At 44.3% G+C, this 15,384-nt stretch overlaps 1 protein-coding gene across 3 annotated transcripts in view; it reads right to left on the bottom strand.

The window, feature by feature from the left end:
• LRP8 (LDL receptor related protein 8) overlaps nt 1–15,384 on the bottom strand; it is a 411,845-nt gene that overhangs the window by 4,062 nt on the left and 392,399 nt on the right. For all 3 annotated transcript variants that reach the window (XM_054036543.1, XM_054036544.1, XM_054036542.1), the window contains 8 exons: nt 13,234–13,461; nt 12,522–12,640; nt 9,374–9,513; nt 7,076–7,217; nt 5,602–5,754; nt 4,459–4,686; nt 1,201–1,269; nt 822–994 (listed from right to left, as the gene is read on the bottom strand). In XM_054036543.1, the coding sequence (XP_053892518.1) occupies nt 822–994; nt 1,201–1,269; nt 4,459–4,686; nt 5,602–5,754; nt 7,076–7,217; nt 9,374–9,513; nt 12,522–12,640; nt 13,234–13,461 (1,252 nt within the window). The remainder of the gene's footprint in view (nt 1–821; nt 995–1,200; nt 1,270–4,458; nt 4,687–5,601; nt 5,755–7,075; nt 7,218–9,373; nt 9,514–12,521; nt 12,641–13,233; nt 13,462–15,384) is intronic.

Here is a 15,384-nt window from a genome sequence, read left to right as displayed (position 1 = left end):
GCCTGTTTCTTGAAGGGACACTTCCCTGAAGAAACCACTCTGCAGGGGTTCTGGTGCCTCCATCAGCAAGTCCCATTATGCAGTTACAGCGGAATCTGTGGAGCAAAGCATTACTCCTCCATCCCATCTCTATGCCTCATCTTGCTACAGCAACTTTCCTTGACTCCCTATGGAATCTCATTCACTCTTCACTGCAGGGCATTTCACTCTTTAGTGGTTTATGTCTAATTATATAATTAGAAAAATACTGTGTTCCCCCTAGCAAATACAAACTGGACTTTATTGTTGGCAGGAAAAAGCAGTGGGTGGAAAAGAGTAAGGCATAAGACCACCTGCAAGCGGGGTCAGGAGAAAAACCCTTCCCATCAAGGTACAGCCTAACATTTAGTAGCAGTCATTGTCCCTGTTTTGAAAAACTCGTGTATAGGACGGCCTGTTCATTTTTCTTGCATGTTATTAGCGCTCACCACTACAATGATGGGCGTGTTATAAGTACCTGAGAGACATGAATTTCTCAGCGGGGTGCCTGGCAGGGATTTAAGCACCCAGTGCCACTGGAGACAGGGTACCTGACTAAATGGACCATTGATCTAATCTCACATAGTAACTTCCTACTGTATGTTCCAAAGATACGGCAACAGGATCTACATACAAGTCTAAGAGTAATCGAACAGGCAAACATCTGACAAACCCCTCATTTAATGTCCTGTCTGATGCCAAGTAACTGTAACCAACCTCCAGATCGGCTGAGATAATTCTGTAGCCAAACCTTCTTAACAAGAAAAATCTTTTCCTTTGGGAGCTTGCTCAGAGATACTTACTGCTGGGTAGACATGCCCAATTTGTGCAGTCCTCCCAATATGGATTTCCTCTTCATCCTCTTCTTCTGTTGTCTTCCTGTACACAGGGTTATCAAAGTTCATGCTTTTAGTGTTCTTCCTTTTCCAATTCCTCCAGATGAGGTACCCTCCCATACACAGCAAACCAATGACCACTGAAGAAAAGAAGAGAAAAAGCTGTCATCTGGCTACTTGGGGAAGGCAAACATAGTCCCATGTGGACCCCAAATTTGTTCCCATGTGGACCTCTGCTCCTGTACCCTTCAGACCTGCAATACAGTAGTTCCTTGTGCTCCAGAAAAGTCTTTTACAAAAAGTTGTCAGGGTAGTCTCATTCTAAGCTTAAATCAAACCTGCTTACCAAGAGGAACTACAATTCCAATAATGGCTGCTGTAACAGTTGATCCAAAACCTTGCCCATCATTGGCATCTGTAACCATAAAAGAACAGTTCTGATTAATCAAACGGCACTAAAGATGGACCAGAATTATAATGATAGCTAAATTTTTTTTAAAAAGCTAGGTTTTAAAATGTGTTTAAATTTAAAGGTATGTGGTCTATAAATAATATCTATTGTGTGCTTATCTATGATAATTAATCATCTTTAAACACGACACCAAATCATAAAATAAATAATCCTGAGCGAGCAGCCATCTTTCTTAATTCTTTCATATCTTGCGCCCTGTTATATGGCCGTGCCACAACACACACATTCACTCCTAAATAGTAATAAACAACTTTGAAATGTGGAGGCTTTTAGCTTGCTAACCCCAGATGTCAACTGCCACAGTAGGACACACAGACTGGGATCTCAAAGGAAATGAGACCCCAAAATAAGCAAAATGAGGGCTAGAGTTGCTAAGGGGCCTGCCCTTTCGGAAGAACTGTCCAGATCCATGTACAGTGACAGGGCTTTACAGAAGGGGGCACAGTTGACTGCTGAATATGGCCACAGAAAAGCACAACATGATGTGTGACCAACTCCCTTCTAAACCTCTTCATGCTGCCCCTTAATTAGCTCAACTATTAGGTGAAATTAGGTACTCCCTCCCCATAATAGGGCTGAATGTGATGCCTCTACAGCACACTTAGGCTCCTGCTGGCCAGGGAATGTAGAGACTGTGGTTAGGTACCAGAGCTGAGTCTTCTGAAGGCAGAGCACACTGGGGCTAGCTTTAAGAAGAGCTGATAAAGAAACATATGCTCAGAGCAGGGGTCTCTCTCAGACAATGAGCCGTCCAGTCTGAGAAGGCCCAGCTTCGGGGAGAGCTAGCCCACCAAATCCCAAACAACTCTAAAAAATACAGCACTTCACATTACCTAATGCCTGTTTGTTAGTGTAAGGTCCTGGTAGTAGGGATAGAGTGCAACCCATGACTGGTTCTAGGTATTGAAAAATCTCATGTGTAATGGTCCAGTGGTTCAAAACTGGTTCTCCATGTGTACGGCTCATAGTGTTGTTTCTCCTGGCTCTGTGTGCATATATCTAATTACCTGTCCACTGTGGTACACTCACACCTTGACTACTGCATGCAGTTCTGGTCACCCCATCTCAAAAAGATATATTAGCATTGGAAAAAGTACAGAGAAGGACAACAAAAATTATTATATGGAAGGTGTTTCACACCTCTGAGGAGAGATTAAAAAGACTGGGTCTGCTCAGCTAATGGGGAATATGATAGAGGTATATAAAAATCATGTATGCTGTGGAGAAGGGGAATAAAGTGCTATTTACCCCTTCACATAACACAAGAACCCCAGTGAAATTAATAGGCAGCAGGTTTAAAACAAACATTAGGAAGTACTTCTTCATGTAATACACAGTCAATCTGTGGAACTCATGGCCAGCAGATGTTGTAAAGGCCAAAAGTATAACTGGGTTCAAAAAAGAATTAGGTAAGTGCATGGAGGATGGGTCCATCAATGGCTGTTGGCCAAGATGGTCAAGCATGCAACCCCATGCTCTAGTGTCCCTAAACCTCCAACAGTTCGAAGCTGGGACTGGATCACTCAATAATTCCCCTGTTCTGTTCATCCCTTCTGACGCATCTGGCACCAGCCACTTTCTGATGACAGTATATTGAGGTAGATGGACCATTAGGCTGATACAATATGCCAGTTCTTTCTTATGTTCTTAATGTTTGGGCACAAAAAGGGAGGCTAGTTTGTAAAAATCAGGCCCGTAATGGAAAGCCTCTGTCTTTATCAAGGAGAGTAGCTGACCCTTCATCTTGTGCAGCACAGCTCCCTCTGATAGCAACACAGCCACCAAGCTATTGCTCTTATCAGGAAAAGAACTTTGCCGTACATAATGCATTTGAATGATCCTCCTGCGGCTGTGACTACACCAAAGAATGCCATGTGCAATAGCTAAGTTGAACCTGGAGGTTGTCTCAAAATTCGATGGAATGTCATACTTACAAGAGCAAACCAATACATGTTAATGTCTCATTCTGCAAAATGTGTGTTTTGCAATCTTAACGGGATTAGCACTGAACTCAGCAATATACTGTATTTACTCTGACAAATCAGGTCTAATTAGAGAAAAGGCTAAATATTTCATCTACTGAGACACCAATGCATGGAAAATAATGTAAAAGGTAGTTTATCCTTTTAAATGAATCCCCTTGGCAGGTAACTCTATTAAATAGACATTTTACCAGTTAATGAGATAGGTACCATAATTGTCCTTGTTAGAAATATTTTAATAAACACTGAATCTAATTATTTTTGTTTGGGGTTTGGAAGGAGATTTACATAGGTAAGAATGATGAGAACGAATTTGAGAGATTGATTCTGCTTTCTCAAGAGCACTGCGCACTGCTTAGCATCAAGTATCATGTGTCCTGCCTTGCCGATGAGAACAGGGATGCATGATTTAGTGCTTTGCAGATGCAATGGAAATGATGCCTCTTTTGCTCAGTGTAGTGTTTGAAAAGCCAGAGATCTTCTGTCTTATTGTTTTTAATCAATTACCAGCGAAAGGGGCTATGTTGGAGGTGGAAATCTGCCTCTCTGTAGAACAGCAATGTTATGGAAAGGCAGTTCAGCTTCCCTGCATTGCCCTGCCAATGTGTTGCAACCCTGACCTACAGGGATCACCCCCAAGAATGGGAAGGTAGTTAAATCCCTCATGGCTTATTCAGTACATAGCCTCTGTAGAGGCCGACAATAAAGAAGCCAGTTAGTGCCATCTGCTGGGAGTATTTTTTGTGATGTGGACATCAGTCCATGGAGATATTCATTTTAATGAAAAACTTCGTCAGAGGTATTTCAGAGCAGGGCTACATGAACTTTCAGAGCATTGTGCTGAGCAAAACAAATGCAACTTTCTTTGAGAAACAGAAACCTTAAATGCTGTGCATGTAAGACTGAATCCCAGGGAATCAGACACGACAACCTGGAACTAAAGAATTCAGAGAAACTGGGATCACTTTTCTATTATCATAATGAAGGAGTTGAGATGAAACATCTGATTTTATTTCTGCCCATCTATGCATGCCTGTGTCTGACATGCATACAGCACATCTGACCTGCCAGCTCTCCTACTAGCCCATGGATCTTCGCGATACGCTTGTACCTGGCAGAAAGTAAAGAAGTAGGAACCTGAATCGCTTACAGTGCTGGGATAAATTCCTATTTCCAGGTGTCATGATCTTTGTGCCTATTAGGCTGGATGTGGTTGTGGGTAAGCCAACACCTGGGGTTGTGATGGAGAATTGTGATACAGCTCCTGAGCTCTCTCTACTGGCATTGCTGGCGTTGCTAGTTGTAGCTGGGTTGATGGCGGAAATCATAGTAGTGGTGATGGTTGACACTGGCTCAGTTGTTGAGGCAGCTGGAAGATCTGAAAAGCAATCCCATAGAGTTAAAACAAAACAACGACTGAAATCTGGTTAAACAAATCTGCAAAGCAGATCTCACATGGTGATAGGCAGCACTCCTTTCCAGATTTGATAACGGTTAGCATGGGTGTCTGGTTTCTATTCCTGATTTGTTATGTGGCCCATTGCCTTGCTATACCTCTCTTTGCCCATGTGCAAGATGGAAATAAAATAATTTACAAAGTTACACATTACAGTGGTGTAATGATGCTTAATTCACTAATATCTATGAAGTGCTGTGGATGGAAGGTGACATAAAGAAGTTCAAAGTCTTGATCATACTTTTTTGGGTGTGGGCCCCCAAAATTCACAACTTGCACCATATTGGAAAGATTAGGTAAAATTCACCTCTAGTAACTCCCATGAAGAGACTAGAGTTCGCTAAAGATGAATGTGGCCTAATATTTTCCTAAATATACAATCTACGCCACTCACGCCTCATGGGGCGGTGTTAATGAATGATTTTATTGACCAACATCACCCCCATAATTTCAAACCATTCACATGTTTAGCATCTGTTCCAAAGCCCACTGAATTCAATGGGAGTCTTTCCATTGAGATCAATGGGATTTGGATCAGGAACTAATTCTTTGTTCCCCTTCATGCATTCAGCTTTTCTGATGACTCTTTGTGAATAAACAAATTCTCAATGAAGAGACACTCCAGACCAACCAACATATCAAGCTATGTGCAAAAAGGTCCCAAGCGCACAGACTACCGTAGCTAATGGTTCATGCACTGTTGTGAGAGGGGGAAGTGTCACTGATGTAAGTTGGTTTTGTGGAAGGGTGGGGTACAATTGGTGTGGCTCGAAGGAGCTTGTGCCGAGCAACACCAGGCTAAGAGAGAGGTCCCTGCATTAAGGTGGTTGCTTTTACCTTTGTAGCATTTCTTCATATCAGGGCCCAGCCACATGTTGTCAGGACAGGCACACGTATACTTGGGGGAATGGAAAGAGATTTGGGGTGCGGGAAGACACAGGTATTCACAGCCTCCATTGGGTTGGGAGCTGAGCTCACAGGAATCTGGAGCTGTTCAAGGTGGGGAGGGGGAAAAACAAATGTATTGTTTCAAACCATGCTCATCAATTTATCTTTGTTCATAGCAAAGAGACCCGTCTCCCGAATGAGATTCTAGTCTAACTTAGAACCCCTAGGAGTTTTCCATCTTCTAGAGCTCTTCTATTTGTATGCAGGAAAGTAGCAGTGGCCTCACCATTGTGCGCTCCCACTTTCATATACTATATGCAACAGTTTTGCTTTGCTTTGATGGTTACAGCAGGGGATGGGGAGTCAGGACACCTGGGTTCCACTCTTTGTTATTCCACTGACTGACTAAGTCACTTAAGCCATTGTTTTCAAAGCATCCTCTAATTCTGGCCATCTAACTCAAGACACTTAAATCCTGCTTTTCAGTGACGATGAGGAATCGTACCTTGAGTGAAGTCACTGAGAGCTATAGACACTCAGCATTTCTGAACATCAGGCCCTCATTGTCTCATGCTGGGCAGACTTTAAAATTTTCTGCTTCACCCTCTGCCTCCATTTACTTGGCTGCTTAATAACTCTTACCTCTCAGGTGTTTTTAAAGCATTATGAGATCTTCAGATGAAAGCTTCAAAATGTACTACCCAATACTATAGATCAAATATACTCAATTTACAAGCAAATCATGGTTTTAATACCTGCCAGCTCCACACAGTAAATCTGGGATTTGAATGTCAAGTTTGTTGATGATTGTCAATAATAAAAACTCTTCAATTAGAATTTTGTGCTGATTATGCTGAACCAGGAAAGAGTCCAGCTCCTCTCTTAGTTGTGCAGGCTTTTCAGTATTAGCACCAGTACCAGGTAGGACAATCATTCTTCTCACTGAGCCTATCTGACCCAGAATACATAGGGGGAGCATATCTACTGAGTAAGGTGGTGCCATTTCACAGCTGTTGTCTCATAATACCCACAATCTCAAAGCTATCTATCTCCCTGCCATTTTCTTCCTGCTAAGAAAACTATTAGCAAGTTACTTTGTTTAGAGTTCTTTCCAATTTTATCGGAGTGACACTGCCAAAAAGTGTCACCTAAAATGAACAGCAGGCAACAGGCTGCTCTGATCGCTCTAACTCTAGACTTCAAAAGGAAAGCTGCTAATTAAATTACTATAAACAAATTGCAGGCTTTTCAATAAAAGCGCCCACTGAATTAACTATGCAGGAATTTCAAACATCAGGCATTCATTTTATATTAGCAGCATCTGCCTTACCACTTCATCAAAGACAATTGGGAGGCATTTTATTTACCAGCCCAAATGAATGAATGGTGTTCGGACTATGGGAGAACTGAGGGCATGCCTTACCTTTTGGCTGCTTTAGCTCGTGAAAGACCACAATATCATGAGGGTTATTGAGATTCTCTGCTAAAATGGAGATGTCCAAGCCATTCAATCTGTTTGCACTGAAGATTGCCTCGTTCTCCAGGTCAGTCCAGAACACCTTATCCTGCAGAACACACACAGGCCTTTTGATTTGGATAAATGCAAACCCCATGCAGTGTTCGGTGATGGTTCTCTGGCAGCCCCGAAGGCCATTTGGGGCAAGGCTGCCTACATCTCAGCTTCTTTTGCACATTAATCAGAGGCATTTTAAGTACATGCGAAACAGACAGGTGCTAATTTTGCAGTATGTTATTGGCGTGTCCTCTACTCCAGCTGGAGACAGTGGCACTCAGCAGTTTGCAGAATCGCATACTAAATAATCTAGAGATGTCTACTGAGACTGAGATAATCTTGTCATTTTGTGGTGCTGCTGGATCATGATGTGATGCTACTTTTGGCTTTGCAACACAAAGATGCAAGTGTCTCAGGGCAGGTCTTCACTACCCGCCAATCCATCAGGAGTCGATTTATCGGGTCTAGTGTAGAATTGATAAAAATCGATCCCCGATCGCGCTCCCCGTCGACTCCGGAACTCCAGCTCGCGAGAGGGAGAGCGGCAGCGGTCAACTCGCCGCCGTCCTCACGTCCAGGTAAGTCGACCTAAGATACGCCGACTTGAGTATCTTAGGTCGACACCCTCCCCCCCCCGCAGTGTAGACCTGGGCTCAGTGTCAGGAGGTGGTAACAGATCTGGAGAGCAGCATTTACAGATGGGCAAAAAATGCTTAGTTCCTTAGAGTAGCTTTGGGGCTGGGTGGGAGGGGAGAACACTCCGAGCAGGCCTGGATACAAAGAGGCCATGTCCATTATCACTTTCTAATGATTACTGCAGATTGAGAGATACCTAAATACCACAACATAACAGGACACAGTAGGCATGTGGGAATTGAAGGCTACTGAGATGGATTTAGTTGTAGGAAGGTGACCTGCCGACAGATGAAAAGGTAACACTTGCAACGTCTTTTAATAAGATGATATACATAGCTGGAGGGGGAAGGGTGGGTTCTCAGGAGCTAGTTCAGGAGATTTTCCTTTATCTTGAGAAAAGATTCAGATGGAGGAAGGGGGTATACAGCATATTCTTGGTTAACAAACACTGTAAAAGGGATTCTGCAAACACTGTTGATGTCGTGTTTAATTTAATACACAGTCCCACTAAAATCAGCAAGGCTATGCATGCCAATAAGCACACCAGGGCAGTATGTGCCTACAGGATCAAGCTCTTAATTTTGTGGCAAGTAGTGTGTGCATCCTTCAGCTGTCAGGGCTGTGCACCAGAGCACGGCCAACTCAGCGTGAAAGAGAGAGAAATGTCTGGCTTTATGTTTACATTGTGTAAGTAAAAGACACTTTCCTGGGGTTAAATCCTGCCATCAGACAAGTGCACTGGGTTCTCAGTTCTTCCCAGGCAGAGAGGCTCCCCACTAACATCACCGCCAGTTCCCAAAGGGGTTGTACAGATTTCTATCTGGGTCCACTGATCCTTGTTGCAGACTGTCAAGCAGTAGCATATAATGACTGCGCAAACAATTAGCAACCTGCCAGGCTGAGGAAGGGAGCACATGCGGCATGGGTCTGGGAAAATGCAAAGCCAGGAAATCACACTGCAGATGAGTTGTAAGAAGTGTTCAGAGCAAGCTGCAGTGTCACATTCAAAGCCACCCGGAGCGGGCACATAAATCTCTGCCATGCACCCAGATGAGAGGATGCCTTGTGTTCAAGGGGCTTGATCCTAACAGGAGGCGTTAGCACCTCCTGTGAAGCTCCCACTCAAGTCTTATCTCACAGGAGATGCTCACTCAGCAGCATCAGGCCTTTAGTTAGTGAAACACCCATATGGCCTGACAATAATCATAGCAACCTGCCTGTGTTTTCTCCTGCCGGTGATTTGGCCATTACACAAGCAGTTAACATGACTAAAACCTAATTGTGCCATTAGCCCACGTCAGCTGTGCAGGCGACGCCGGTTTAGGCAGGGTGCTCTTCCCCACCATACAAGTAATGCATTACATAGTAGCATTTGACTGATTGCCGCTCTTGGGGAAGGAATACTCCTTGCTGAACGCACACCGGATTAATGGCTTTTTGCCACAGCTGACGCAGCCCAGGCGGTTCCTGTGCCATTCACAGGGCACAACTTTCAAGCAAGAGGTGTGTAGAAAGAGATCCTGTGGCTTCCTGCACTCCCCAACCAGCTCTGCACCCATTCTTCACTCTTACCTCAAACACAGCTACTCCGAAAGGGTGGCTCAGGTCATCAGCAGAAGCGATCAGAACTTTCCTATTGCCGCCATTGAAGTCAATGCTTGAAAGTAAGTGCAGCTTGGAGTCCACCCAATAGAGACGCTGATTCAGCAGATCTGAGACAGGAAATGTGACCAGGCAGAATTACTGTACATGCAACTACAGCACTTTTTGCTATTGCCCAATATTTTTCCTGTTGGCAGAGTGGCTACTTCTCCGTGGGCTGTTGAGCCGTTTTCTTTATTCTGGTGGTTGAAACTTTGGTTCACTGCCCAGATACGCTGCCCCAGGCACCCCTAAATAACATGCTGTTATGTGTTTGTGAGAGCTGCTCGATTGACAGCCCGGCTCGTGAAGTAGTCCCCTCTCTGATCAAGTAGAACAGGCCAGCGGCCTTGCTGGCTTCTCAACTCCACCCCAGCAATGTCCCTCAAATTTGGGCTTGTCTTCACAGACAGCACTACAGTGGCACTGGTGCAGCTGTGCTGCTGTAGCACTTCAGTGAAGATGCTACTATGGCGACAGGAGAGCTTCTCCCATCAGCGCAGTTAAGCCACCTCCCCGAGAGGCCGTCGCTATAGCAACAGGAGCCGCTCTCCCATCGACATATGACAGTGGGGGTTGGTCAGTATAACTGCATCGCTCAGGGGGCTGGATTTGTCAAACCCCATGGCGATGGAGTTAGACCCAGATCGGTCTGTAGTGTAGGCCTGGATTTGCCTGGAAGGATCTTTTTGAAGGCTAAGAGGCTAGTTCATTCTCCAGACCATTTAATCTGTGGCTTTTTGCTGAGACTCCTGAGGAAGGTGCAATTAATGCTAATAATGATGGTGGTTTCCAATGCTGAGTGACTTCACCTTTTCGTAAATTCATAGATTTTAAGGCAGAAGGGACAAGGGTGATAATCTGGACTGACTTTCTGCATAAGACAGGCCATAGAACTTCCATGAATTAATTCCTGCGTCAAGTCTAATAGTTGTGTTTGAATTAGAGCATCTCTTAGGAAAACATCCAATCCTGATGTAAACATTTCCAGTGATGGGGAATCCCACTTTCTCAAAGCCATTCCTAGGTTTCAGATTCAAGTATATTTCATTTCACGGACAAGAGGGGAAGAAGTGGGAGAAGGTGACTTGTGCCACTGTAGGACTTCATGAATTGAGCTTTTCTTCCTGGGACAAATTCTAATTTTGGATGAGATCAACTAACCTCAATGCAAAGGGGTGATTGCCACTCATAAAAGCACTCATTTCAAGCTCTGGGTTGAAATCCTAAGCATTAATTTGTTGGTTAATTAATAACAAGGGCAAATGTTATGTGTGACGTTGTGCAGTGTATATGGTTTTATAAAAACATGATAATAAGTGAATATAATGTAACTGGAATATGCTTCATGCAAAAGGTCTCTTGTAAGGTATCATTACAAAGCTTATAATCTACGGAGTGTGATCATCCTATTTGTATAAATGTACCACTCTTGTATCTAAAACTAGAAATATGAAATATAACTCTGAGGGCCTATTGTAATTATGCAGTGTGGGCCATTAATGGTGGTTTGGAATCTTGATGGCTCCCATTAACCAGGACCATTGTCTGCAGATGGTTGTGTTTACCTGTGAGTCTTCCTGTATATGTGTGTGCTGGCAAGTGGGCAATGAAGTCTTGCAGTGACATGTGATCATGTCACCTGAACTGGAATCCATCTATAACCTGGTGCTTTTCCAGTGAGGGGGCATGGAAACCCAGAGGGACAAAGGGTTCCCGCCTTATGCAAAAGATATATAAAGGGGTGGAACAGAACAAAGAGGAGAGAGAGGAGCCATCATGAAGAATCCCCTAGCTACCACATGAGCTGGAACAAGAGCCATACCAGGGGAAAGAATTGTGCCCAGGCCGGGAAGGTGTCCAGTCTGAGGAAAAAACTTACTGAAGCATCTCTAAGGGTGAGATTATCTGTATTTAGTTTGATTAGACATAGATTTGCGCATTTTATTTTATTTTGCTTGGTGACTTACTTTGTTCTGTCTGTTACTACTTGGAATCACTTAAATCCTACTTTCTGTATTTAATAAAATCACTTTTTACTTAGTAATTAACTCGGAGTATGTGTTAATACCTGGGGGAGCAATCAACTGTGCATATCTCTCTATCCGTGTTATAGAGGGCGAACAATTTATGAGTTTACCCCGCATAAGCTTTATACAGGGTAAAACGGATTTATTTGGGTTTAGACCCCATTGGGAGTTGGGCATTTGAGTGCTAAAGACAAGCACACTTCTGTGAGCTGTTTTCAGGTAAACCTTCAGCTTTGGGGCAAGTAATTCAGACCCTGGGTCTGTGTTGGAGCAGACAGGAGTGTCTGGCTCAGCAAGACAGGGTGCTGGAGTCCTGAGCTGGCAGGGAAAACAGGAGCAGAGGTAGTCTTGGGACATTAGGTGGCAGCTCCCAAGGGGGTTTCTCTGATCCAACCCATCACATTATGAATTAGTAACAGTAGTAGTAGCCTGTGATGTAGTGGACAAAATTGCCTGCCATCACAGCAGGGGTTAAAGAGAACCTTTGGGTTCAGCTAGTCCCACCCCATTTTATCTGCAGCTAATGTCAGGCCTGTTGGGGGAGAAAAGGAGAGAGTCTGGCTCAGTTCGGGGCTGACTGGTGAAGAGGCAGGAGCTAGCTGCCTTCCTACCGGAGAGGGGTGACTAGCCTGCCAGCTGAGGCAACCACCAGGGAGTAAGCACTGTCTCCCCAGCCCAGGGAGGCTATGGAGAAGACCTAGGAGCCTCTGACAACTGAAGTAACTGGATGACTGAAGCCCAGAGGCATTGTGGGGTTTGGCCTCACCAGACTTACAGCTGCCCTGCCCACAGGAGCCTGGGACCGTGGTAAGATGCCACCCAAGTCCCACGAGAGGGCACTATGGGAGGCAAGCCACCCCAGTGAATTAGAGGGAACTTGCTGGCAACTTGTATGTATGACAGATGCTTGTCATATCAAAGCAGCCTGGATTTTCAAGGATTATGTTGTCTTTCCCATTCCTGGATGACAATAAACATAAATTTAGAGAGGCCACAGACATAGGGAGCTTTATCACTTGCACTGATCTATTACCGATTCTGCGACTTACCTAGTGTGATGCCATTCGGCCACTCAATGTTGTCTGTTACCAGCACTTGCCGATCCATACCGTTCAGGCCAGATTTTTCAATTTTAGCTTTGTCTCCCCAATCAGACCAGTACATGTATCTGAAAGAGCCACAGAAAGGAAAAGTCAATAACTCACACTAAATGCAGAGCTGACTCTACCCCAAGAGATGCGTGTGCATAATTTGAGTAGGTTTCTTAAATCAGGAGGTGTGGTGCCCTTTGTACTCAGCGTTTTAGGCCTTTGCTATTCTAATCCATTTTAACATCTGCGCAATGGAGCTGATGGGTTCCTACTGTATGAACTAACGTGAAGAGCACGTATTGCAGGACTATGTTACACCAGGGCTTAAAAACATTCTTTAGTACCTGTGAACTAGCTCTTGGAATTTCTGCTGGATCTTTGGCCTTTGTATCCAGCACTAAAAACATGTGCTCGTTCAGCTGTGCATCAGACTACCTCAGTTTTCATCACAAATCACGTACCAGCTTGTCCCCATCTGACACATGAACAGTGCAAAAGAATTTCTGAGATGTCATTTCAAAGCTGCTTTTGACTTGGCGCTGCAAAGATTTACGTGTGCGCTTTAACTTTCAGCATGTCAGCAGTCCCAGCCAGAGTCTGAGAGCTCATGAGAGGCGTGAAAACAAGACCGGAACATGCCATAACGCAGAACTCCCATCTTCACACCTACCCCCGTGTCGGATCAACTGCAATGGCTCTGGGCTCGCTTAGGTCAGCGCTAAAAAGTGTCGTCCTCTTGCTTCCATCAGCAGTGGCCACAGAGATGGTTTTGTTGCCCGAATCTGTCCAGTAGATGTTCTTATGAACCCAGTCCATCGCCAGGCCTTCGGGGGAGTTCAGCTGACTCTCTATCAAAATCACCTGCTCGGCTGTGTCGCTGGCTTTGTCTATGTAGGCACTGCAAAGACAAGGATTGATGAACGGCACAGTAAGAGCCAGTGCAGATAGGCAAGTTGAAAAGCTGCAGCCTTACATGGAGGAGGAAATGAGTTATGAAGAGATGAACTCTGGTCAACTTAGGGAGGAGGGATAGCTCAGTGGTTTGAGCATTGGCCTGCTAAACTCAGGGTTGTGAGTTCAATCCTTGAGGGGGCCACTTAGGGATCTGGGGCAAAATCAGTATTTGGTCCTGCTAGAGAAGGCAGGGGGCTGGACTCAATGACCTTTCAAGGTCTGAGATAGGATATCTCCATTAATTTATTTACTGAACTAGGGCACAAACACAGCATGATTATGTCAGACTCCCTCACTGTTGTAACCTTTATTCTTTCATTCTTCCCCACCGCCTTTTGCTGATGGTCACGCCCTTGTTTTGCCATAGCTATTTGGCGTGTAAGCACTTTGTGGCCGGGAGCTGTCACGTTTCTTTGTTTTAAAGCTCTGTGCACACGTCATGTTTGACAGGATGGCCCTGATTCAGCAAAGCATTTAATTTTAAGCATGTGACTTCACCAGGATTTAAGCACGTGCTAAAAGTTAAGTGAATGCTCAAGTGAACTGATGAACAGAGATGGAGTTAAGCACTTAGTTAAGCTTAAAGATAAACACACACTGAAGTGTGTTGCTGAATTAGGACCCGTGTAAGCTCCCTAGCCTCCGCTTCTGGTAGGCCTCCGCCCCAGCAACTGGGCAATAGGGTCCCTGCAGCTCCCAGCTGCTGCAGGGGGTGGGTGCTGGACCCACCTCCCTCCACATTTTGTCAGGGATGTTTTTAGTAAAAAAGTCAGGGGTGGGTCACGGCTTCTGTGATGTTTTGTTTATTGCCCTTGACCTGTCCATGACTTTTACTAAAAATAACCATGACAAAATCGTAGCCTTAATAATAATTTTTCATCTACAAATAGCTTAGCAAAAGGATTCACTGTTATGAGAGCTGGTGAAGAGGGTTAGACACTGATCCATTATCCAAGCCTGCTGGGGCACATTAATATCAGTGACAACTTCAAAGTATCTTTAATAGAAAAAACAAACTTCAGCGGCACACTCCATAAATATGCCAGTGGCACTCCTAATAGAACACAGGGAGGCAGCTTCTGCTCTGTTCCGCCTGTGTCATTCTGGAGTAACTTCAGTTAAGCGAATCTACATGGAATTACTCTGCAGGGAATTTGCACCAGGATAAGAATGGAATCTGGCCCATTATGTGCTAGTTTTCTTGAAACAGGACCATTTAATATTGATCACAAGAATAATTTATTATATTTTTAAAATAGCTATAACTACAAAATAACGGGTCATGACATTTTCCCTTGAACATTTGAAAATGTCAGACCACTCATCCACTAACAGCCTATATTGTTGAGTAACCTGGCCCAAGGTAATGAGAAAAGTACAACTCTCGCACAGAGACTTGGAAACAAATTAATGTCAAGAGGCAGAAAGCTTTAAAGTCTTGGTTTTGCTTGCAGCCATACCCGCCTCTGCTATAATAAACTATGCAGGATCAGGTTGGGTTAATACTTTGGATAACTGACTTTCAAAGGAAGACCCAGGTGATATAACCGTAGTCCTGATGAGTCAGGAGCTGGCCCTCTGAGCCAATACTGAATGCAAGGCACTGGGAGGTACTTCTAGAGGATGTAAAATTATATTTCTGACCTCATTTATCACCTCTGTTGAAGAGCCCATAGCATTTTTGTAAGACAAGAGTTAACTCCTGTGGCCTGCCCTAATTCCAACTTGCGTGATTACATTCTGCCTATCAATATTTTCCCCCACAGTTGCAACTGGAAACGGTATTTTGTTAACTTCCTGTCCCAAACTTGTGCAGTCTCAGGGTGCTTTCACGTTCAATGTGGCTGCACTGTAGCAGTGAGCACAC

Source organism: Malaclemys terrapin, chromosome 8 (assembly GCF_027887155.1).
Source record: "Malaclemys terrapin pileata isolate rMalTer1 chromosome 8, rMalTer1.hap1, whole genome shotgun sequence".
Lineage (NCBI taxonomy): Eukaryota > Metazoa > Chordata > Testudines > Emydidae > Malaclemys > Malaclemys terrapin.
Note: the sequence above shows the minus strand (reverse complement) of the source record. Positions and strands in the feature narration are given on the sequence as shown.